At 34.0% G+C, this 25,690-nt stretch overlaps 1 protein-coding gene across 1 annotated transcript; it reads left to right on the top strand.

The window, feature by feature from the left end:
- On the top strand, window positions 1-25,690 carry Wdr75 (WD repeat domain 75). Its single transcript, XM_027925024.2, has 21 exons — window positions 1-159; window positions 2,036-2,165; window positions 4,360-4,425; window positions 5,293-5,383; window positions 8,108-8,232; window positions 9,621-9,691; window positions 10,901-11,020; window positions 11,457-11,545; window positions 13,779-13,937; window positions 14,802-14,861; window positions 14,952-15,067; window positions 16,447-16,622; window positions 17,714-17,871; window positions 18,340-18,520; window positions 19,325-19,419; window positions 20,203-20,298; window positions 20,929-21,098; window positions 21,609-21,668; window positions 24,434-24,580; window positions 24,943-25,034; window positions 25,459-25,690. The coding sequence occupies exons 1-21, from the start codon at window positions 74-76 to the stop codon at window positions 25,661-25,663; spliced, it is 2,493 nt and encodes an 830-aa protein (XP_027780825.2). The 5' UTR covers window positions 1-73; the 3' UTR covers window positions 25,664-25,690.

Genomic DNA, 25,690 nt, shown 5'->3' with positions numbered 1-25,690 from the left:
CCGCCGGGTCCAGCTCTGTGAAGGAAGTTCGGGGTGGGGCTAGCTGTTCGCAGTTCCTGCGGCTGCTGCGAAGATGGTGGAGGAGGAGAGCATCCGCGTGGTTCACTGTGGCGGTAGTGAGCTGAACTTTAGAAGAGCGGTGTTCTCTGCGGATTCTAAGTATGGGGACTGCGCGTCGTTGGCAGGACTGAGGGCCGTGAGCCCTCTGGGGTTTGGAGAAAGAACTGTCAGGCGCGGCCGCACTCCCCAGCTGGCGGACCTGGGCTCTGCGCAGGGGCGCATTTGCCAGCGACCCTAGAGCACACGAGAGGTTGCCAGCGCCTGTAAGGAGAGGGACCTTGAGATTCTGTGAGTGCCTTGTGGCGCTGCAGGCGGGGGTGCGCTTCCCCTCCCTGGACCCTTTACTTGCAGTTGGATTGATGGGCCCAGAGGCGGGTCCACGTGTCTAGTATCAGCTGGTAGATGGGGCGGCTGGAAAATGGTCTAGATATTGCAGTGTATACAACAGCCCTTGCAGTAACCCAAAGAGTATCCTCACTCTTTGGTACGGAATAGTGTTTGGGAATTGCTAAGATTCTGCTTTCTTGGGGCCGGGGTTGTGGCTCAGTGGTGGAGTGCTTGCTTGTCTAGAGCATGCATTAGCCACTGGGTTCGATCCCCGGCACCACATAAAAATTAAAAAAAAAAAAAAAGGTATTGTGTCCATACACAACTAAAAACTACATTTTAAAAAAGATTCTGCTTTCTCCTCGCCCTCCACACAACACACCCCTACAAAAGATATGTGCCAGTCTTTTTAGGAGTAAAAAACACTGATTCCCTTGGAAGTTTATTGTAGCTGGAAACCAAACTCTAGGTTTGATACTCAATTCTTATATTGTGAGACTTTTTCAAGTTTCTTACTCTGCTTCTCTTTTCTCATCTGTAAACTAGGGGTAATTTTTAGTAATCTGCCTCTGATGGGATTCTTGAAAAGAATTTTGCTTTGATACATTTGAAACCTCTACAAAATTGCCTGGCATTTAATGGCTCAGTGCGTGTCAGTTGTCATTGTTGCTACATTATGTCATCTGTAAGTGACATATTGTATTAAGAATAGGTTTTCAAATCAGGTAAGGATGGAGGTGGATACTTAGTAAAAATCTTTTCTGCCTTGGAGCCTTGAGATAGTATCTTGTGAATACAAGTCTGTATTCCCCCTACCCCTGCAATATTCTCCTTGTAGGTATAAGGCAAATAGTTGTTGAATGCATGCGCCAAAAAAGTAGCTTAGACACACATATCAAACCCTTTGTCTTTACAAGAACCAGGGGCTTTGTTGACATTTCTCTTACCAGTCAGAGGAAGAAATTGAAGCTTCAAGAAGTTGTCACAGGTTCTGCCTCCTCAGAACCATATGCATATATCCAGTTTCTTCCTTCTACATCTTATTCGTTTTATTCAATAAATATTTCTGTGCTTTATTCTATGGTAATATCTATTATAAAAATAGTCAAAACTTACCCCAGCTTATCCTTTCAGTAATTTAATTGCCTCTGCTATGAAAGCCACAAATCCAGAAAGAAAAACTGACATAAAATGACTTTGCTATACAAGAAAGGCCTGGACCTCACCAATTACAGGAGAGTTTTGACTCAGCATTTGAAGAATTTAAGAACATAGGAACACACTGCTGTTAGCAGAATCATAAAGAGTGATAGCTGATATACACTGAATAACAGTGTCTGAATTCATTTCATGAACAGGCAACTTAGTTAAGTTGTTTTTGCAGAATGCTTGTATATAGCCTCCATCTGTGAACAGGCAAAAAAAAAAAGAGAAAGTGACATTAGCTTCATTAATCTATTTGAGTCAATGAATGACTCAATCTTAGATGTCCCCATAGACTTAAGTAGCACACAAGTTTGAATACACAATTCTTAAACAACTTTGAAAAAACCTCTGTTGCATGTTATTATTTTTGTAATGGACCATAGAAGACTGTACTTCCTATAGAGGAGATAGTATAACTTCTTTTTCTTTTTCTTTTTTCCAGGTATATCTTCTGTGTCTCTGGGGATTTTGTTAAAGTCTATAGCACTGCTACAGAAGAGTGTGTGCACATACTCCACGGGCACAGAAATCTAGTGACTGGAATCCAGCTTAACCCCAACAATCCTCTGCAGGTGCCATTTTGTAATTGAATATCTTAACATTGGTCTGTTGACAGAAATTTTTGAGTTAAATTTGACTGGGAAACTTTCCAGGTTATGAACAAGGAAATATCTGTTGATTTTCTGTTTTAGGGTATCCTTCTGTTTTTCTTAGTTATGAAAGTAAGATCTTAGCTAAAACTACATTACCCATAGTACATTCTGTGAACATTTGATCCACAGGATGCTTAAATAGATGTTAACTTGAGATGAATGTTCTTAGCTGTATACGTTTCTAAAATTCTAGAATTTATACACAGGTAAATGGATTTCTTGATTGTGGACCTTCATGGGTCCTCTTATAACATTAGCAATGTGAATATCCAAAGGTATTTTCTGTTTTTAAATTTTAGCAAAGCTACTGATAACTTATCTCAACAATATTTTACTCTTGCTATAGTTATTAACAGGTACCGTTTTTCTGGATTAGTCACATACCTTTTTTTCTGGATTAATCACAGCCAAGTTGGAAGTTATTGCTTGATTTTAAAATGAATTTGCATTGCCATTCACTTCATTATCACAAAAGAAGTAGGATGTAAGGTAACACTGGTCTTTTCTTTCCAAAACTAAATGAGCTACTTTTAAAAATGAAAGTTAAGTACAACTTTTTTGCAGGGTCCAGATACACTTTTTATACTGTTCTCTGAAGGTTTGACAAAAATTTATTTCCATGTGTGTCACTTGAAGTGTTTTTGTTTTTGTTTTAATATTGTTGATGTTGTTGGACACATGCCTTTATTTTATTCATTTTTATGTGGTGCTGAGGATTGAACTCAGCGCCTTGCACATGCTAGGTGAGCACTCTACCACTGAGCCACAACCCCAGCCCTCACTTGAAGTTTTTAATGGCAAAAGATATTCTCTGGTTAAAATTGAAATGTGTGAAGTATGCATTACTAAGCTTTATAGGCAAACAAAAAACACATACACATTAGATAAAAGTTCTGTTTCAGGTGACTGAGGGTTAATAAAATTAGAGGAGGGCAGTTTTATCAGTAGGGTTGGTTGAAGTTAAAGGACAGAGATTGTATAAGCTTAGGAGTCACCGTATTTATTTTGACAATGTATGTTTGACTTGTTTATTTCACTAATCTATATTTATGATTCTGATAGATAATAACTGTGATATACATTTTCTACTTAATATGATTATTTTACTTAAATAGATAATATTGTCTTACCCTAGCATTTTTTTCTCTTCTCTGAATTTATGTCCCTATTTGCAGAAATCCTAAAATTGCCACTTTTCATAAGAAAATTTAAGATTATTTATAAACCAGGTATATTTGCATAGCAATAAAAAAAAATCTGACATAACCTTAGTAAAACTGAGTTCACTAAGATAAAAATAAACCCATGTATTACTGAGACCTTCTGGTGCCACTGAAGTATGGTCCTAAATCATTGGTTATGAGTTTTACCACAAGGTAAGTACAGAAATTGAGTGTCCATACATTTCATAACATGTTAACAATGCTACAGCATTCAAGTGCATAATAATTTCAGTTTAATTCTCATTAAATAATGAGAATATTGGTCCTTAATGGAAATGTTATCTTTTTTTAAACAGGACATTATCCACTCATTTGAGAAGCACTCCTTGAATGCTCATGTAAGCTGAAAGCAGTGCAGCTGATAAAAAGGGACTGAGCTCTGGGAAAAATAGAAAAAAACTCTTGTACTTTTCATAATTCAGTATCTTACCATGTCCCTCTTTAAAACAGGTTTTTTCCCCTCAGTTTTAGTTAAAACTTGAAAATGATAGATTTGCTTTCTCCCGAGGTTTGTGACAAGATTGTCTATTTTGCAGAAGCAATATAAGTTGAGAATCCTTTACCTGAAATGCTTGGGACCAGAAGTATTTTAGAATTTGGAATTTTTTGGATTTGGGAATATTTGCATAAATTTCACTGGTTGTAAAACTCCCAATACCCAAAATCCAAAATGCTCCAGTCTGAAACTTTTTAAGCATCATGTTAGTGCTCACAAGTTTTGGATTTCAGGTTTTAAATTAGGGATATTCAACCTGTATAAACTTTACCATCTTTAAGGTTAACAGTGAATTAATGAACAGAAAATGCTTTCTGTATCAGCTTTTAATTATTAATTTGATATCTTAATGGGATTCCATTTTAATCTGTTTTGTACTGTTTTTACCTTTTAGCTATATTCTTGTTCCTTTGATGGTACAATTAAACTGTGGGACTATCTAGATGGCATTTTGATAAAGGTAAGTAGATTGAGCTTCAGTTTTCCTTATGTAAAAAAGGTATGACAATATAAACAGACATATTGTTTTTTTCTAGAAGGTCTAATCTTTAGAGAAACTTTCTGAACAAGTCTTGAAATTTACATACCATTTAAAATATATAATCTTGACTATATAAAAATCTTATAAATTTCTAAGATAAAAAGACAAAAACACTGGGAGAAAGCATTTCTTAAAAAAATCACACACATATACACAAATGTTCCCAGGCCAATAAGGAAAAACTAATAACCCAATAGAAAAAAAAAATGGGCATAGGAGACCAATATATAAAATCACAAAAAGAATTACAAATAGTTAATAAACATAAAGAGATGCTTAACCTCATTAATAATTGGAACTGTAAATTAAAACAAACATATAGTATTTTTTTCCTATCACTTTAGACAAATTATACATGGAAAAAATTCTATTGATAGGTGAAATGTAGAGAAACGGTTATTTTTTTTTAGCATGATCAATGAGAGTAAACCTGAAAATACATTTTTTTCAGCGACCTCCCAATACGAATTTATCATCAAAGTAATGTTTTTTATACACAATACTTATAATATTGTTTATGGTGGAAAAAATTAAATATAATCTTGACGTTATTTAAAGCACATAATAGAATACTATATGACCACTTAAGACTCAAGTAGATTTGTATGTACAAAACTTAAAAAATTATTCAACAAATATGTGTTGATTATTCTCTATAGATCAGGTATTCTTGTGTTAGGAAGAATAAAGCAGCAAGCAAAATAGGTAAAAATCCCTGCTCTGTGGAACTTGAAATTCTGCTGGAGGAAATAGACAGTAAACAATTCGATGCTTTTTATCTTTCAGACTTTCATTGTTGGACATAAACTTCATGCCCTCTTTACTCTTGCCCATGCTGAAGATTCTGTCTTTGTTATAACAAATAAAGAAAAACCAGGTATAGTGTAATGAACTTTTTTAAAAATAGGACAGTGAGTGGCTCTTTACATGTTATAGTTCTTCAAAATTTAACATTTTGGTTTTAATCTGAAGCTGACCATCTTTTGGAGATGAAATTTAAATTACTTTTGTCGTCATTGCATTCATTTGAGGAGGCTACCAGTCCTGAAATATTCAATGAGGAAATGATTATTTTATACCTGGTTGTAATAATATACTTCAAAAATTCAATTTTTTAAACTATTTTGAAAGGCAGGCTAGACTTTGTCTTCTTAGAACTTAAACCCATCATGCTTAACCATCACTATTCTTTTATCTGTTATGAGTGCCTACTTGTTGGTCTTGAATCATTGTAGGAAATAGTATAAAAAATAGGCTGATAATAAGAGCCAGTGGTGTGACTGAATTATTATTGTGTTTTTTACTATCAATGGAGCATTATTCCATTGAAACTTCCATATATCAAGTATTTTAGGAATTCCTGAAATATTGTCAGTGGTTGCAAATAATTGTCCTTCATCATAGAATTTGAATCAATAGAACATTGACATGAATGATACATCCAAGGAAAGTTTCTTATCTCAGAATTCAAGAATACGTCCTGTGGTGGCCTCCAAAAAAAGTCATATTCAGAGGTACAAAGCAGCTTTTAAGATGACTATTAGGCTAGACTTGTTCAAGATTTATTAGCTAAGTGAATCCTTTCTGCCATGCTTTTGTTTGGGTTTTTTTGTTTTTGTTTTTTCTGAAACATTCATAAATTCTCATATATCACAGGCTTTTAAGAAACCCAAATAGTCAAAACTACAAAAGCTGAATCTGTTTTTCTAGTTAAAAATTCCTTAGTGCCAAATCTGATAATGAGTTTATCGAGAATGTGGCACGAAGCTGGGCGCAGTGATGCACGACTATAATCCCAGAGGCTTGAGGGGCTGATGCAGGAGGATCGTAAGTTCAAAGCCAGGCACCTCAGCAAAAGCAAGGCACTTAGCAATTCAGTGAGTCCCTGTTTCTAAATAAAATACAAAATAGGGCTGGGGATTGGCTTAGTGGTTGAGTGCCCCTGAGTTCAATCCCTGGTACCCAAAAAAAAAAAAAAAAAAGAATGTGGCATGAAAGAATAAGAAGCAGTAAGTTTAATGTTTTCATGGGACTGATAAACTACTTCTAGTGGACATTCAAAAAATGTTCTGAAAATAGCAACATTCTTAAAAGATTATGTCACCTTCCCAGATGACTGTTTCAAAGATTCCACTTTTGTGATATATATATATGGATTTGTAACATCAGTCCACATTCAGATTCCTGATCTTTCTCACTGGTAGTTGATGCACTAGATCTGGGGTATAGTCTAGGAATCTGCATTTTTAGTATCTTTGAGTAGATGTTATTCTACTCATCACCAAGATTTCATAATCACCTTGTATACTCACCTGGATATTCCTCTATTGAAAAGTAGTTGCCAGTAGCTATAGTAAACTTGTTATCCAAGTTATACCTGTAAGACCAATGATTCTTAACTTTGACTGCACATCAAAAGCTCCCAAGGAACTAAATATTAAGATTCTCTGCAATGGGACCTAATTATTTGCTTAAAAATTCCTCAGTTGGACCTCATGTACAAGACAAATAAAAAGCTACTGATCTTGGTCATTAGCCTTTGGGAGTTTGTGGCAATGTCAAATCCCGTAATCTAATCTGAATTCCATTTATAATAGGATAGAGTGTTACTCTTCAGTATTTGCACATTACGGGTAATGTGAAAATCTGGATATATATTACATAAATCTATCAAATAAACATAGATACATAAATGTCATCTGAGTTCCATAGCCCTAAACCAGAGTCTCTGATAGAAAAAAGTTATATGGCAGTATCTGTCTCTGGTTTAAAAACAAATTAATCTTTTATTTGTATTTTATTTTTTATGGTTTAATTTCTTGACTTGGATATAATATAGTCTTTCAGCAGCTAATTGAGCATCTACCATTCTGCTTGCACTGAACAAAGCAGACAGTGAGTTCCAGCAGTAAGCTGGCTATATCAATTATATGGTACAATTAGATGTTCCAGAGAAAAATAAGCATGTATGGGGAAAAGTCAATGTTGGAGGAAAACACATTTAAATAAGTGTTCAGGGAAGGTCCCCAGAGGAAGAAGAGTAAGCGGTGTGTAGCTATTTTGGAGAATCATATTCTAGAACATTAATAATGTGTTTGCAGAATAGCAGAAAGGCTAAATTGGGATGAACCAAGGGAGAATAGATTATATACTGCCTTGAAGACCCCTGAAGAGTATGTCAATATTACAGGAAAGGAGATTTATCCTATGAGTGTTGTGATAAACCCAGAGCATTTCTGAAAGTTCTCACAGATGGCTCATTGCCTTTGGCTGCTCACTTCATCAGTACAGTATTCATATTTCATCTCCATTTTAAACCTCAGCTCAGTACTTTGAAATGTAGAATGCACCAATATAAGACATAATTGCTTTTAATTTCTACATGTATGGGCCATATATGTATATAACTTGTGGAATTAGACTTGATTTTAAAACTTGTATGTTTAAACAAAAAGTCCAACTTCAAGGTACATTTTGTTCAAGATAGCTCATGATTATAATCTTTACATTCTAGAGTGCTGAGTTATAGTTTCATATGAATGAATGATCATGTTCACTCTCTTTGGAGGTGCTTTATAATAATATAGCTTCCTTTGGCTAGATGTATTTCAGCTGGTTTCAGTGAAACTGCCAAAATCATCAAGCCAGGAAATAGAAGCCAAGGAGCTGTCTTTTGTTTTGGATTACATAAACCAGTCACCGAAGTGCATTGCCTTTGGAAATGAGGTAAGTTGGTTTTGCTGTTTTTTTGATTTATACATAAAATTTCTTTTTCCTGCAGTCTTCATATTTTATATTATGATGCTATTATATTGCCTCAAATGCTTTTATTTTGGTATTAACTTAGAAATCTGTTTCATTGCTTTAATGTGTATTTTTGGTATAGTTTTTTAGGACATTCCTCATTTTGTGTATTCTCTCCTATGGCCCTTCTAAAGTCTCTCGTTTTCCCCAAAAATAACAATGTTTGCTGTTTGTCCTGTATTTTTTCCCTGTCCCACTATAGGATAGAGTATTACTCTTCAGTAAGCCGCTCAAATTATTTTATTTTAAATTGTGTGCCTTTAAAAAAATATGACCTCTCTATTTATAGTTAATGTTCCCACTATAGAAAACTTGGGTACTACATAAAAATATAGTGAGGAAAGAAAATCTATAATCTCCCTAGTGATAATATTTAAGGTATGTAGTTAGTTCATTTAATTAGCAAAGCCCTGTTAGTAATTACTTCATTATTTTGATATCATATATCATCAAGAGACCATAGACATCACTGTAGTGGCATGTTTCTTTAGCCTTAAGTTTTGTAGCATTATTTTGTTATTCTTCTGGATAAATTTTCCAGAATAGAGAAAATTGTTTTTTACAGTATTAAGTCATCATTCTTCAGTATTATTAGTCATTTTGTTAAATTAAACCATAGCAACATACCACTTTATATCCACTAGAACTGCTAATGTTAGAAAGATGGAGCAAAACTAACTACCTCTATCCAGTCATTCCCCTCTTAGGTAAAAAAATGAAAACATGACCATAAAATGATGTGTAGAGAAATTATTATTATTATTCATAATAGCTCCAAAATGTAAATAATCCAAATATGCATCAACTAGCAAACAAATTATGATTAATGGAATGTTATTTACCAATAAAAATAAAATAGTGATACATAGTATGTGGATGAACCTGAAAAAGATAAGATAGGTCCAGCAAAAGAGTTCAAACAAAAACAGAAATATGCAATGGTGATAGAAATTAGTTGTTGCTGGTGGGGTGGGGACATTAGGAATGACTGAAGAAGATGGAGGGAACATTCCTGAGGTGACGGAAATGCTAAAGATCTTGATTATGATGATGGTTATATGGATATACCGATATGTTAAACATTGCATATTGCTATACGTGATGCATTATGCCTTACTGGGGGGGGGGGGGACCTTAAAGCATTATGCTTTTAAATTAGAGATTCTACTTTTAGGATTGTATACTTAAGTTCTTCTTGTTTCAAAACTAAAATTTTCTTTTCTATAGCGAAAGTATAATGTATCATTTTGTGTTAATATACTCTTAAAAGAATGTTGACTATTTTCTGAATGTTATCTTTGAATCTACAGGGAGAATATGTCGCTGCTGTACGAGACTTTTATTTATCTGTTTATTTTTTCAAAAAGAAAACAACATCAAGGTAAGAATTTCTTTTTGTTAGTATTGTCTTATTTAATGAAAAGTTTGTTATGATATGAGTTTTATTAGCTGTGATCCAAAGCGGCTTCTAGTTCTACATTTCAAGACTGTGAGACCACAAGGTATAGGAGTTTTTTAACTCATCATGGGTAGTGTTGGGGTATGTTAATTATAAAAACCTAGGGAGCTTTTGCCAGCCCAAATTCCCAATGCACTACAGCTAAATTCTGGTCTGATTATTTGCTTTCAAAATTGGATGTAGATTGAAATAACTCCACCAGGTGATTCTCATTGCTGTTTTATGGCTGTAGGTATGAATATAATTTTTAAGATACCTAGGTTTATAAATGTGTCAAATTTAGTCCATTTAAACTCCTATGTACATTAGATCAATAAGTATTTAAAAGAGATATTGTATACCTAATGAAGTCGTAGGGATAAATGGGTAAGATAATATGTTTAGGGAGACTGGTGCTAAGCACTGAGTAGTCAGTCTCTCTTTGGCTCTGTCCTATCTTCCCATTTACTCTGCTAAGATTAACATTTGTTAATTCATTGCAAAATAATAAGGATCCTGATCTCCTCAGAGCCAGAAGATAGGCAAATATCTGGCTTAAGAGAGGGAAATGGCCTACGTATGACAAGTAGATTTATTCTTTTGAATTTATCCCTTTGACACATTGGCCAATTGTCTCAGACCATACTGTGCACTAAAACTTAGGTTCCTTGAGAAATTTGAATAAGCTGTGCCTTGGCCAAAAAAGACACTGATTGGCTTTTCTTACTTAAATGTCAGTAGCTTCCATAGGCAAGTTATTGATAGGATAGTAGTCAACATGGAGTTTATATCATGTGTTAATAGGTGTTTACAAAACAATGCTTTATTCTTGATCAAAAGTTCTTTATATCTCACATTTAGAATGAGACGGACATCATTACCCTAGGTACATGTATGATCACACGAATGGTGTGACCCTACTTCATGTACAACCATCGAAGTGAAAAATTGGCTGAATTGTATACAATGAATTGAAGAGCATTCTGTTATATATAATGATTAGAACAAGTAAATAAAAAATTTTGTTTTAAAATCCCACATTGATTGAATTCTTAGAACTTCACAATTTAGGTTAGAACTGACTTTTACTTATCTACATCACTACTTTCCAGAGACTTTAATAATGATGGGAAGATTTTTTCCCCCCACTAGGTTTACTCTGTCATCATCAAGAAATAAAAAACATTCTAAGAACAACTTTACATGTGTAGCCTGCCACCCAAAGGAGGACTGCATCGCATCTGGTCACATGGATGGCAAAATTCGCCTTTGGTCAGTGAACACATAAAAAGCATGATGGTCACTTTTATACTGTTTTATATTAATCCTGCAGAACAGGGCTGTCACAGGGTCCAGAAAAAAGGACCATACTGAAAAACTACTGCGTGTTATAGGGAGGCTTGCTGATACCTAATTACTTTATGATTTCTAACTTTGGGCTTGTGAAGAGAATGAAAAATTCTATTGCCTACAATCATCTTATTGAAGAGAACTTTTCTGTCAGCTTTTACCTAAAAGAAAGAGTGACAATACCTAATATCTAGTAGGGTACCCATAGATAACATTGCTTTTAGAAATGACTCTAGTTTGAAATAAAAATGAACTTTTTACACATTTAGACCGGAAAGCTTGATATTATGATTGATTACATTTGGCATGCCATTATTTATAACTTTGATTAAATTAAGAATCTTGTTTTCTCCAATAGGAGAAACTTTGATGATGACAAGAAATACACGTACACTTGCTTACATTGGCACCATGATATGGTTATGGATTTGGCTTTTTCAGTGACAGGTAAGTGCCAATTTAATAATTAAAATGAGCCTTTAAAGTATGTGTTTGTGTAGTGTTTTACTTTACTGCCTTTATAGTCCAAAGAGTTTTAAAATTGCACAGGCCAAATGAATTATAAACAATTGTCTATGATCCCTTTGTTTGGGGCTTTGTTTCAAAGCCCTTCAGAGTTCCAAAGTATACCTTTGTGGTATAGTCTATTATTGACATAAAGAATCTATTTTTTAAGTTATGTTACTTTTTTTTTTCTTTATTGTATGTCTACATAGCTAAGTGCTTGCTATCCATAACTTAGCTACAGTTTATCAGGCACAAAAAAAATGATGCTAGCGTTTGCATCCATTATGTAATTTAGTTTTTGATCCTATAAAATATATATCATTAATTCTCCTTTTATAGATGAAGGAAATGGGGTTTGGAGTTGGTAACTTCCCAAGGTCACATGGGAAGTAGGATTTGACCTGGGTCTGATTGAAAAACTCATGTTTTTAACTAACATATTGCATCATTCAGACTTTACTATTTTAAATTAATTCAGATCTTTGTTCCATTAAGTAGTATGAGGGTATGACTATAGTGAGTGAAAATACCTCCTTGAAATTCTGTCTTCAACAGAAATATGAAAAAGTACATTTTGCATTTGGTTGCTTTAACACTCTCATACCTGTGTGGTGAAAGTTATGTCAGTTTACTATGTATGACAGGATGCTAGAAAGTATAGTGTACTTGAAAAACAAGAAGGCACGAATGTTATTTTTCTTTCTGTGGGTCTCCCTAGAGATTGACAGGACAAGTATTAGATGGTACCTTGTGCTCAGGATCCTTAGAGGTTTACTTGGTTTTTACTCACTGAAAATCAGAGGCAATTTAAGCCTCCTTAAAACTTTGGATTTGGGAAACAATGACCAAAGTGTGTGTAGGCCACATCCCACCTAACACAGTAGCACAGCAGGAGTACTGAGGAAAATTGAGATTAGAAGAGAATGAAGAAGAATTAACCCTACAGATAAAAAATGTACTCCTTTCCACACACCTCCACAAAGTACTAATGAGTATATGATGCACAAGTGTGCATATATGCACATGTCCCAAGCATTGTCTTTATTCCCTCCTAACTCAGGTTTATTTCTTTTGCCCTTCCTCTTCAGTTTTTTTCTTTCTTGTAGCCTCTGCCTGAATTCAGGGTAAGAACCAATTATATGCATATATTAGTAACTTCATGTAACTGATATCCTACCATGATAATTTCTCTTGGAAGTCATTAACATTTAAGTAATGAAAAGACAGTCCTTTTAGTGGCATTTTTAGCATGAACACAGCTTATTCAAATTCCTCATTGAACCTAAATTTTTTATTTGTTATCAAACCCAGTCAATTATAGCCTTTTCAATATACTGATTATATTTCATTAGGGTATGTACCCAGAGGTAGTATTGGTGAGTCATATGACAATTCTATTTTTTGATTTTTTGAGGAACTCCATACTCTTTTTCCATAATGTCTATATTTAAAAGTTTATATTCCCACCAATCAATGGTGTATAAAAGTTCCCTTTTCTCTACAACCTCACCAGTATTTGTTTTCTTTTGTCTTGTTGATAATAGCCATTCTAACTATAGTGAAGTACTATCTCATTGTGGTTTTGATTTGCATTTTCCTGATGAATAGTGATGTTGAGTGTTTTTTCACATACCTGTTGGCCATTTATATATTTTTTTCAGAAATGTTTATTCAGGTCTTTTGCCCATTTTCAATCATATTATTTGTTTGCTGTTGAATTGTTTGAATTTCTTATATATTCTAGATATTAACCAACCCCCATGTTGAGTTTGCAGATAGTTTCTTTGAGGGAAGTTTCTATGCTGTGATTATTTCCTCCTTTGCACAATAGGGTACATACAGATAGTAATAACATACTGTGTGTTTCAAAGATTTTTAATGTTTCACTAAAAGAAAAGATTGAAGATTTGAGTTGATATGCTGATTTGATCATTATTATACTATGTACACACATATTGATCGCATTATAGTCCATGATTTGTACAAGTATTGAATCAATTTAAAATGAGACTTTAAAATGATAAAAATTAAATAAATCATTAGAAAATGATGATACTTGTATTTCTAAAGAGTTTTATTTCTCTACTAGATAGGAAAACTAAAATATTAATTATATTTTTCTGTTTTTCCCCCAAAAATACTGTTGTTTTAATTTCTTTGGATGAATGCAAAGGCACCAGCCTGCTGAGCGGTGGACGTGAATGTGTGCTTGTTGAATGGCGCGATGCGGCAGAGAAGAACAAAGAGTTTCTCCCTCGTCTAGGATCTACTATAGAACATATCTCTGTCTCACCTGCAGGAGATTTGTTCTGTACTTCTCACTCTGATAACAGTAAGTTTAAATTTATTGTGAGGAAATACAATTTCTATAATGCCATAAATCAGCTAGCTTCTGTAGGAAGGGAAAATAGAGACCTTAAATTAATTAGAGTAATGTGATAGTTAATGAGCGTTTTTTTCTTTCATTCCTCTTTTCCCCACCCCTCTCTATCCCCAGGTGCCACCAGAAGCTAACATATTCAGAATCATTTTTATGAAATGGAGGATTAAGCATATTTGGTTATTGCTATGCCACTTATGTTTTCAAAATCTTAAAGTTGAATGATATGGGGAAGTAAAGGAAGGGTTGCAAATGGGCATTGGTGCTTTCATACATACAATGACATTTTCAAAGGAATATTGTGCAGTTCTCTTTTGTACAGCCATTAGTTAGTATTGTTGTCCTGTGGATTTTAGTAGAAAGAGACAATCTCAGTATTCTTCCAAATCTTTGTTCATCTTGTTACTACTCAGCCTAGATCAGGGCCTCTTTGTAAGATTGATAGCCCATTGCTTCCTTTCCCTTTGAAATATTATGTAATTCTGAGCAATCCATTAGTGGAATGATTTACTTCAAATATACCCTAACTATGTTTTATATATACTTTTGATAAGTATAGTTTCTGAATTAATACTTTATATGTTGATAGGTGCAGTTTTTAAAACTTATACTCCAACAAAAGCCCCCATCCCCACCCCAGATTTTTTAGCTAAATTACAAAATATTTTTCTGATTTTCTACTAACGTTGAGTTAATTGAACTCATTGAGCTATTTTGTATTCTGGAATATTACAAAATGTTATAAATTCACATGACTTCTTACTTCAAAGTTCCCAACCTATTTATGTTTAAATGATTTTTTTCTTTTATCTACAGAGATAATAGTCATTCACCGAAACCTTGATGCATCTGCAGTAATTCAAGGCCTGGTAAAAGGTACTGCAGCATCCCATGGATTTGGAATTGCATATATTTAAGAATGCATGTTTCTCTGACTTAAACTATTGTTTGTCACTTCTTTTACAGATAGGAGTATCTTTACTGGTTTGATGATTGACCCAAGAACTAAAGCTTTAGTTTTGAATGGAAAACCTGGTCACCTGCAGTTTTATTCTCTCCAGAGTGATAAGCAATTATACAATGTAAGATTTTGATCTATTAACTGGTAGTAAAACTAATGAAAGTTCTTTACCACCAGGATCAAGTCATTTATTTGTAGCTTCATGCTCCTGTGCCTACGTTTACTTAACCATAGTATTGTCTGTGGTTACTTAGTTCAGTTGTTTAAAACAGGGTTTAATAAGGCCACATTTGCAGGTTACATGGAAGCCAGTTGGCACTCTTACACACGCTCTCTTTTTCTATTTTATGTTGTTTCAGAATGCACTGCAGTTAGCTGACCCACACACCTGTGCCTTTGAGTCACAAAGATAAGGAAATGAGAACATGTGGATTGACAGTACAAATCTGTATCTGCTTTATGGAGAAACAATGTCATTCACATATTGAAGATAATTTTCAGTGTAGACCAAAGAGGAACACTTTTTATAATCCCAATCAACATAATCCCATCATTTCATTGTCCTCTACAATGCTACTTATAGATTTCTGTCACTTTGTTTCTTTCTCTCCAGGTCCTTTAACCCCAAGCCTGTTAATAACCTCACATCTAATACAATGCCTGGAAATAGTGGACACTTAGTACACTTAATACAGGTTGAACCTTCTTAAGCTGAAATCCACCCTGCTCCAAAATCTGAAGCTTTTTGAATACTGACATGACACCACAATTGGAAAATTCCATATCTGACCTCTGTGATAGGTTGCATCACAATGCATGTGACTAAAAATATTGTATAAAAGTACCTTCAGAATGTGTATATAATAAGATATATATGAAATATAAATAAATTTCATGTTTAGACTTGGGTCCCATCCCCAAGATATATCATTATGCATATTCAGAGATTCCAAAGTCTAAAATAAATCTGAGGTTCAAAACACTACTGGTCCCAAGCAATTTAGATAAAGAATATTCAACCTATAGTAGCCACTTTATTTACTTAGTATATAGGCAAGGAAATAGGATTTTTTTTAAATTGTAAATAAATGCTGGCCTACTTAAGCTGTTATTATTTATCTTTCGTAAAGATTATGTTATTTCTGTTCTTATATTTCTAATGATATAAAATTTAGCCTAGAATTTTATGTAAAGCTATGTGTTCTTAGACAAAAGCACTACTATAGGTTAAAGGTTCTGTTGAATCATATAATGGGTTTTAGTCATCACCAATTTATTAAGGTCATTGAAGAAAATCACTACCAAATTGGTACTGTACAGTATGTTCCCCTTTTTAATGGCAATTTTACTGTCCATGGTAACATTTGGTTCATTATTTCCATTATCTAAAAATCTATTAACGTTAGATTGTGGAATTTATCTTAGATGTAGTTAATTATGCCTTGCATTCTTTAACATTTATGTATTAATAAACATTTTGGATTCTTTTTAACCCTTCAGTTAGATATTATACAGCAAGAATATATCAATGATGATGGTCTGATCCAAATTGAACTAACAAAGGCTGCATTTGGCTGCCATGGTAACTGGCTTGCAACAGTGGAACAACGGCAAGAAAAGGAAACTGAGCTTGAATTGCAAATGAAACTGTGGATGTATAATAAAAAAACACAAGGGTAATATTGCCTATAGAGCTTCCTGTTCATTCAGAATATAAAATTTTTGAGTTCTTACTTTGTGGTTGTAATTATCAGACCTCAAGATGTTTCATTTTGATAAGATTTACATTTAGAGATTCCAGGGAGATGTTATTCTTCTAATAATCCCTTAATTAAACTTTCTGTTCTGAGAAAGCATTGATGTCTGCCTAGTCATAATGTCATCTCATTGCATAAATGAAGAAACATGAAAAAAATGACAGCCCTGAGGACATAATACCAAGTTCTAGACAAATCCAGAATTAAAATCCAAAAGTTCGCTTGCTCTTCCTTAACATCATGCCACCTTCCATGGGAAAAGAGAGTGTAGGTGGAGCTGTAGGGTATCATGTGTGCTGTGGTTAGATAAGAAGCCCACTGGCTTTAACAACCAATTATCAGCTCCTTGCTGTTTGCCAAAAATTGGGTTTATTGTTTTTATACCTGTTGTCTTGTTAATTTTTAAAAGAACATTATAGATGGGCCTGTTGTCCACATTTACAGGTGAAGAAATAGGTCCAAAACTAAGTGATTGTTTCTAGTCATTCCTCTTGTAACTGTGCTTTTTTTAAAAGTCATGACAGTATGTCTCCTTGATGTTTTTTAGAACACACAATCCTATCATATATTTCATTTAAGTTATTGCCCTCTTAAGCTGGAGGAAACTTCAAGAGGTAGTTTGGGTGACTAAAAATAGTAAATAATGACGAAGGCAGTTTGAATGTTTTCTTGTTACAAGTGGGGTCTTTCACACATTTTTTTAACCTTTTTTTAAAAGTAAATAGACATCTAGTTTTTATGCAGTTTTTCTACGGTTCGTGCAGTAGACTTTGGACTATGATTGAGGAACCCCTTATTTTACAATCAAAAGTCACACAAGGACACTGGTGTTTGTTTGATCTCTATGTCCTGAATAAGAGCACTCAATTCTAATTCAACGTGGTAATCTACCAATTACATTTTTAAAGATGCTATTGTAAAATGTACAATATGTAAGGCATTCTCAGACTCACGACAGTATATCGTATTGTTCTGATGAGAGAATAAATTTGTGGGTTTTTTTCCTTCAGGTTTGTTCTTAACACAAAGATTAGCATGCCACATGATGACCACATCACAGCTCTCTGCTTCTGTAATGCAGAAAAATCTGAAATCCCCACCTTGGTTACAGCTAGCAAAGATGGTTACTTCAAAGTGTGGATATTAACAGATGATTCTGATATATACAGTAAGTCAACTAAAGAGTGTATTCAAAGAGTATACAATTTTAAGAATTGGTACTTTTGCCTCATAACATATCCATTTCAGAAGAATGTTTTTCTATTTTTTCAAATAAAAATTATGTAAGATTGCTTAATTTTTAGTAGATTTAAAGAGATTTTTACATAAGTTTTTCTAAAAATCTATACTTTTTAAGTGTTGTTTTTAATTAATAGTGTGCTGTTTAGTTGTGAGAGTTATAGTACAAAGGGCTTTTGCTATTAGTCCTTTCTCTGCTCCACTAGAGGGAGTTCAAAGTCTCTAGAACGGGGCATAGATTTCAAATTAATCAATATTTTGCAGCAATTATAACTGAAAGAAGTTGTGAGGAACAGACTTGTTTGTTTTGTCTTTGTTTCTTAATCCTTAATGTCCTTTAATGTCCCTATATAGCACTGATGCCATTGTTGAACATTATGGTTTCTGTTTTCCAAAGAGAAAGCTGTTGGCTGGACCTGTGACTTTGTTGGTAGCTATCACAAGTATCAAGCAACCAACTGTTGTTTTTCCGAAGATGGCTCTTTACTAGCAGTTAGTTTTGAGGAAATAGTTACCATATGGGACTCAGAAACATGGGAACTTAAATGTACGTTTTGCCAACGAGCTGGGAAGATAAGGTAGGTAAATCACTGGGAAGTATGAAGTACTTTTTTAAAAAATTTATTTAAGCAAATCTTTAAACCTTAGTAACTTTAAACTTTAGACTTTCTGTATAGGTGGCCTGTAGTTTAGAGGGGCAAACAGCTAACTAAAATGTTGGAAAGTTAAAAATTCTGACTATGAGTATGAGCTAAATGCCAATAATTCTGAAATCAGGATTAATATTTAATTCCTGGCATGCAGATTGTTTTCTTTGTACCAAACATTTCCATCGATGTGCTGTGTAATAATAGAAGCTACATTTAAAGCCTCAGTGGATTTAAACCATGCTCACTTCTGTGTATTCCCATAAAAATGTTGTATACTCATTGTTTTCTGAAAAGAATAGAAGAAAATAACAGTGTCATTCAATTCTGTCCTCCTTCAACCTGAGGGCAGAATTGCAAATAGCTAATAAAATTGTTTCTAATTCCCAACATGTCTGATTCTGAATTTACTTTGTAAAACTTTTCTTCAGAATTCAAATTACAAGTTTCCCTCTTGGTAAAGAGCATAAAATAGAGTTTCTGTTAAGTGACTTTGTGTATTTTATATACATTTTCTTTGTTGGATTGGTTGTTGTGCTATGCGCATTTTAGAGAATTGATCATCAAACCTCTTATCCTAAAGCAAACCTTTTATACTCCCTAGCCTCTTTTTCTTCAGTATTACTATAGTATAGGCATCTTCTTAAACATCTACATTGCATTAAACTAATACAGTGCTTGAAATCCTACAGTCTTTTGTAACTAAATGTTAACTTCCTTATGGTTTTAACTTAGGCACCTTTGCTTTGGAAAATTGACGTGTTCAAAGTATCTTCTTGGTGGGACTGAAGATGGCATTCTTTACTGTTGGAATCTGCTCAGTTGTACATGTAAGATATTTTTTACTCTAAAGTGACTTGGAAAAACATGTAGAGAAAGTTGTCGTTAAACTTTGACATTTTAAAAATGAGGAATCATCTCTTTCTATTTCTACCTAGACATTATAGAATTTTTTGCATGACATATAGTACCAAATTTGGAGTGGTAGGCTTGTAATAGATTACTTACAAACCACCTAATTATCAGTAAATTAGCTTCCATTATCTTCACTTTTTTCTACTGTCTTCAAGGTATGAGACTTTTGTTGTCTTCTACATTCTTTATCCCCTTAATGTTTTCAGGAATATTTCTACTAATTTGAATGCATATTAATTTGTAGTATCCCTGACAGGATAAAATTTTAATGTAGTCTGGCAAAATCCTAACAACTATGAAATGTGAATTTACTGGTATTTACTTGTTTGAGAATATGGAAGATATGGTAGTTGCTTCATAATCAATGTGTGTGATAGTCTCTGTGGTAACTCTGGGTAACATTTTACCCACATTTAGCAGCAGCAAAAGCACTAGACATAAGAATCAATGAAAGAATAACTTTATTTTATAACACATAGTATATGGAAGAAATGCTGAAGTTCTGTTTCATTTTTCTGCTTCCTGTTCCTCACTTCAGTGCACCCCTTCCCAGATAATTTCAATGTGTCTCCATTGACAGAAGCATAAAATACTTCTCCCTGGTAGAATTGATTGTCCTGATAGAGATTAAGAATACGTGCTTCAAATAAATTTGGTAAATCTGTTCTTAGAAGTGAATCACTTTTTTCCCCCCTCAGTGGAATGGAGTGCAAAATTAAATATTAGAGTTATGGAACCTGATCCTTATTCAGAGAATTTTGCTGCAGTCTCTCAATCTTCAGAGGGTTCAGACTGTAAGTACAAACTATGCTTTGATAATTACAGGAAATGCAGTACCTAAATTTTCTTTTTAGTGTCTTGAATATAATTTGAAATAAACTTGCCTTCAAATCAGACATTCATTTGAAGCCATTTTGCCTGAGACCCAACCCCTCCTTTCTTCCAACACCAAATATAAATTCAGAGTTAGTTGTAGGAGAGCTCCATTATATCCCTTGTTTTTCCACAGCCAATTCGCACTCAGTTTTCAAAAATCCAACAGAGGCCTCACTCCTTTGGTGCATTTCCAACTCCCCTAACAAGTTTTAACTGTCCTCTATGTTTTTGAAACCATTTCTACATATGCCTTTTTTGTACTTCAGACAAAATAGTTCAATAAAATTTTTGTATCTATCCTCTGCAGTAGTCCCAGTTTTCTGGAACAGGGGTACCTTTTTTCTCTTTTTCTGGTTCATAGTCCTCATTACCAACCTACTTGGTACATAGTAGGCATTTAGTAGATATTTATTGAATCAAAATCTAAGACAATCATGAGCTGGACCATTTACTCAGTGGGGTGAGTCCCAGAATTAGTGGGGTCTGAAGTTAGAGCTATCTTTTGCATGCAAAATGTCATTGTCTATTTTTTTTTATTTTTCCTCTAGTGTTTGTATTTAAACCTAATGAGCCAAGGCCATTGTATATTCAAAAAAATATCTCCAGAGAGGAAGTCCAGTGGGGAGTGTTTGTTCCAAGAGATGTCCCTGAGTTGTTCAGCTCAGAAGCTCACCAGTGGCTGAACAGATCCCAGTTTTACTTTCTAACAAAGTCACAGGTAAATGACCACCCTCCCCACCCCAAAAAAGGTGACCACTTTGTACCTATCATTTTAGAGAGTAATTGTCAGCCCGTGACTGTTGATGTGAGTTTATTTCTAGATGGAATCGTTTCATTAAAGGATTATTTCCCCAAAAGAAATAACCTGTTAATGTTTAGTACCACTTTACCCACATACCCCTGAACTTTGAGGCTCCTTAAATATTTTCTCCATTAACTCTGTGACACACACACACACACACAAAAGAAAACCAGCAGAAGACAACAAAAATACTTTCAATTGTTTTTATTAGCATGGTTCATTTTTATTTGTTGCCAGTTCTTAAATCTGTCCTACAAGAACACAATCTTATAACTTTCACAAGGTTATTAAATAAATTTAAATCTTCTCTGTGGGTAGATATATAATCTTGAAAGACTAGCTTCATTTTTTAACACTTAGTATCACCTTATTTAGATTTGCATTCTACAAATTAATTTTGTATCATTCATTGATCTCTCTTTGCAGAGCTTATTGACATTCAGTACAAAGTCTCCAGAAGAAAAACTCACACCAACAAGCAAACAGGTATGTTTTAGCCATTCAAGGTGCGGACTGCATTGCCTGCCTACAAAGCTAGTTATCTTTTAGAACTCAGTCTGAGAAAAAATGTTTTAAATGAAACTTTAAAACATACATTTGTGAATTGATGTTGGTTTGATTTAAAATGTCAGTAAGATAGGATTGTGATTTAAAAAGTCAAATATGATTGGCCCTCTATATCCATGGGAATCTATGGATTCCACCAATTCTGCATCAAAAATATTCATGAAAAAAATGCCAAAATATATGGGAAAATGTATATAGGTTATATTTAAATACTATGCCATATTATATGGGGGACTTGAGCATTCTTGGATTCAGAGGGTTCTGGAACAAATTCCGCATGGATACTGAGGGACAACTATAATACTACAAACTTCTTACAAAAAAACTTCTCTATACCACTGCCTTTTTCCACTAAGATAATCACCTCCAACTCTTTTAGATGAAATTTTCATTTAACTTTATATCTCTAAAAAGCATGTTTATGTCGCTAATTCTGGATTTTGCAGATTTAGTGTTATAAACTCTGATCTATTAAAGCTACTGAACCTGAAATCTTAAGCTTTTTCGCATCATTCCCTGAATATACACAAAACACATTTCCCTTACCTGCCCCCTAATTTTTATGTAATTCAACCCCAGACTCTCTCCAAGTTATTTATGTCTTCTTTTAATATTTTCAGACCCACTAGATGTTCTTTGAAATCATAAAGAAGTATCTGCAAAATTCTTCTGACTTTCTTCAGTCTGGACTGATTGCTGTATAGATCTGCTACCCAGTAGTCGCCTTAGTATACACATTGAGCATCATTCTAGGGATTCATTTTAGCTCTACTTTATCAGCTCCCACAGTTTTCCTCTTTCTTTGGTCACTCTCTTTCTGCTTTATTATTTCCTATTTGGTTGGTTGGTTGAGTAGAGAGATGTTAAAAATCTCTTTCAGCACTTTGAAGGCATTATTTCATTATTTTATAGCTTCTGGTGTTACTACAAGTCTAATACCATTATTATTCTTTGATCCTTTATCCTTGGCTTGTTTGTTTTCATAGAAATTTCACTGAATTTATTTAAGAACTTTGTTGATCATCTCCCATATGCCAGAAACTATTCTAGACCCCTGGGGTACATTAGTGAACATAAACACCCCCAAGTTTAGAGACTTGTCTATAGTCTACAGGAACATAAAGAACTAAACAACAAGCATTAAGTAACTAAAATATATAATACTTTAGAAGATAATAAGAATTGTAGTAGAATGAAGAATATGTAAGAGGGTAAGTGAGGGGTAGTTTGCAATAAATAGGGAAATCAATGGGGCTGGGATTGTGGCTCAGCGGTAGAGCGCTCGCCTAGCACAGGTGGGGCCCGGGTTCGATCCTCAGCGCCACATTAAAAATAAAGGTATTGTGTTGTGTCCATCTACACCTAAAAAATAAATATTAAAAAAAATAAATAGGAAAATCAAGGTAGATTTTTTTTTTAATTTGTATATTTGTTCTAATTAGGTATATATAACAGCAGAATGCATTTCGATTCATTGTAGATCTTATTGAAAAGACTTTGCTTTACCTCTGAATGAAATGTAGAACTGCTTAGGGTTTTGAATATAAACCTAAGTAGGAATTAATTATTCCCCACTTACCACCACTCATTTTTCTGTTCTTTTTATGGGACTTCTATTATTTAGTGCTGAGTCTTCTAGAATAGTGCTATTATTTTATTTTATTTTTGCCTGCTTTGTTTCCATTTTCTGGGCAATTTCTTCATCTTTTATCATCAAATCTTTTTATCCTTCTTGCATGGTCTGTTTCATCAGATTTTTTATTCAATTATTTGGATAGCTATCTTTTATTTTACAGGTTTTCTTCAGTCTGTTCATTTTTTACTGTCTGCTCTTATTTTTAAATGTGGGCACAAACATCTGTTTGAAAATTCTCTGCCAGTGTGGAACTGTCTTGTTGAGAAAATCTGAGTCATTATTTTTTAGTTTTCTTCTCTTACACTAGTCAAATTATACAAATAAAAATTCTTCTTATGATCTTGTCTAAAGAATTTAAACCTGTTTGCTAGTGTTCTGAGAACTCCCCTGTATGGAGGAAAACTGCCTCCAGCTATGACAAGGATACCACCTGCGCCTGCCCCCCCCCCTTCGCCCCCCCCCCCCCCCGAAGTCTAAGGACATAATTTTTATTTTCTTTTTTTTTTTTTTTGGCTTCTGCTGGGGCTTTGAAGGAGATGGGAATCTAAGGACTTCTGCATAAACTTTTCACCAACCCCTCTTGTTTATTTAGCCCTACTTTCATTACTACTTATAGATTCTGTTGTACCAATTCTTTGACTCTGTACTGTGAATTGGGATGTTTCTTCACTTTTCCCATAGCCAGCTTAAAATTCTGCTTTCTCAGCTCTATTAATTTATTGTCCTTCAACCTGCTTCATCCTTCCAACATGTTACTATCCAGGACTCTTCCCCCATTCTCTGTCTTTGAGTTTCTACCCTTTGAAACTCTTATATTGTCCTTTTTGTAGGATTAGGCAGAGAAACAGTGATAAATGCCTATTTGGTTCATACATCTATGTATCCATTGTTAGCTTTTCCTAGTGGGGTACTAGGCCTGTTGCTTTACCTATGAGACATACTAAATAATTTCTAAAGTTCCTTCCATCCCAGACATTTTGTGATTCTACAGTCAACGGAATTCCCCCTTTTTATGCAGGTAACTTCCCTTTTTCTTATATCCTTACAGCTATTAACAGAAGAAAGTCTTCCTACAACCCCATTTTATTTCATATTGGGAAAGCACAGGCAACAACAGGATGAAAAATTAAATGAAACACTGGAGAATGAATTGGTACAACTTCCCTTAACCGAGAACATACCTGCAGTTAATGAGGTAAGAAATTAGTTGAGCAAACCATGTGAAATCGATAAAATGTATTAAAGCACCTTAAATTGGCATTTACAAATCACTTTTGAATAATCACCTTTATGCTATACAGTTAATACACTAAATAACGTAACCCTAGGAGTTGGGATTATTTTGGCCTGCACCTGGGGTGAAGGAGATGAGGTTTGCTTTAAATATTGGAAAGTGAAAATGCTTTCTTCTTTGGTTTGGCTTTTTTGTGGGAAGAGACATTTTGTTTTTGACTCTTGGCATTTACAACAAAGGGTACTAAGGACTGTAAAGGAGCAAACTGTGCCAAAGGATGATATTCTTAAATGAAACCCTGTTTTTCTGTTTTTTTATTCCAGCTTCTTCACACTCCAGCTCATGTACTGCCATCTGCTTCTTTCCTGTGTTCCATGTTTATAAATTCATTATTATTATCTAAAGAGACCAAAAGGTAAAGTCATTCTTAAAACGTTTGTTATTCTCTATTCTGTTTTGGGAAACAGAATATTATTCCTTATTATTATTCCTTATTATAATATTCTTCCACTGTATTTTCTTTTTATTTTAACTTTAAAAATGTAGATAAGAACATAGGATTATTAAGTCAAGTAAAATAAATTGAAAATAATTCAAAAAAAGATGTTCTATTTTATTTAAGTACCTAAGGATTCAATATGTAATTTTAAATCATACATTTTATAAGTTCACCTATTCTTTTTCCAATAACCCATAATTTTTAAAGTGCACTCAGTAGCATGATTTTTCATTCCCTGTGTCTGTATGATTATATTTCTATGTAGGTGTCTTAAATAAACAAGGTGTTATTACTTAGAAGTTTTTAATGGTGTTTACATCTTATTCTGTTACTACACAAGTGCTGAAGAAATTCCTGATGATGTAGATATGGAAGAAGAAAAAGAAAGTGATGATTCAGATGAAGAAAATGATTTTACAGAAAAGGCCCAGGTTACAAATGACCCAGGTTTGGAAGAAGACATTATACATCAGTTGTCAAAATCTGAAGAGAAAGAACTGAGGAAATTAAGGAAAGTGGACTACAGCTGGATAGCTGCTCTTTAGGCCTGGGGGTGGGGGGTGGGGAGTGTT

The sequence above is a fragment of the Marmota flaviventris genome, chromosome 11 (assembly GCF_047511675.1).
Source record: "Marmota flaviventris isolate mMarFla1 chromosome 11, mMarFla1.hap1, whole genome shotgun sequence".
Taxonomy (NCBI): domain Eukaryota; kingdom Metazoa; phylum Chordata; class Mammalia; order Rodentia; family Sciuridae; genus Marmota; species Marmota flaviventris.
The sequence above is the reverse complement of the archived record's forward strand: the minus strand, read 5'-3'. Positions and strand labels throughout refer to the sequence as shown.

Bases quoted from the DNA above. Each gene is read 5' to 3' on its own strand.
- Wdr75 (XM_027925024.2), top strand. From the start codon at position 74: ATGGTGGAGGAGGAGAGCATCCGCGTGGTTCACTGTGGCGGTAGTGAG. The intron at 160-2,035 runs GTATGGGGACTG...TCTTTTTTCCAG, and splicing joins GTGTTCTCTGCGGATTCTAA to GTATATCTTCTGTGTCTCTG. The intron at 2,166-4,359 runs GTGCCATTTTGT...TTTACCTTTTAG, and splicing joins ACCCCAACAATCCTCTGCAG to CTATATTCTTGTTCCTTTGA.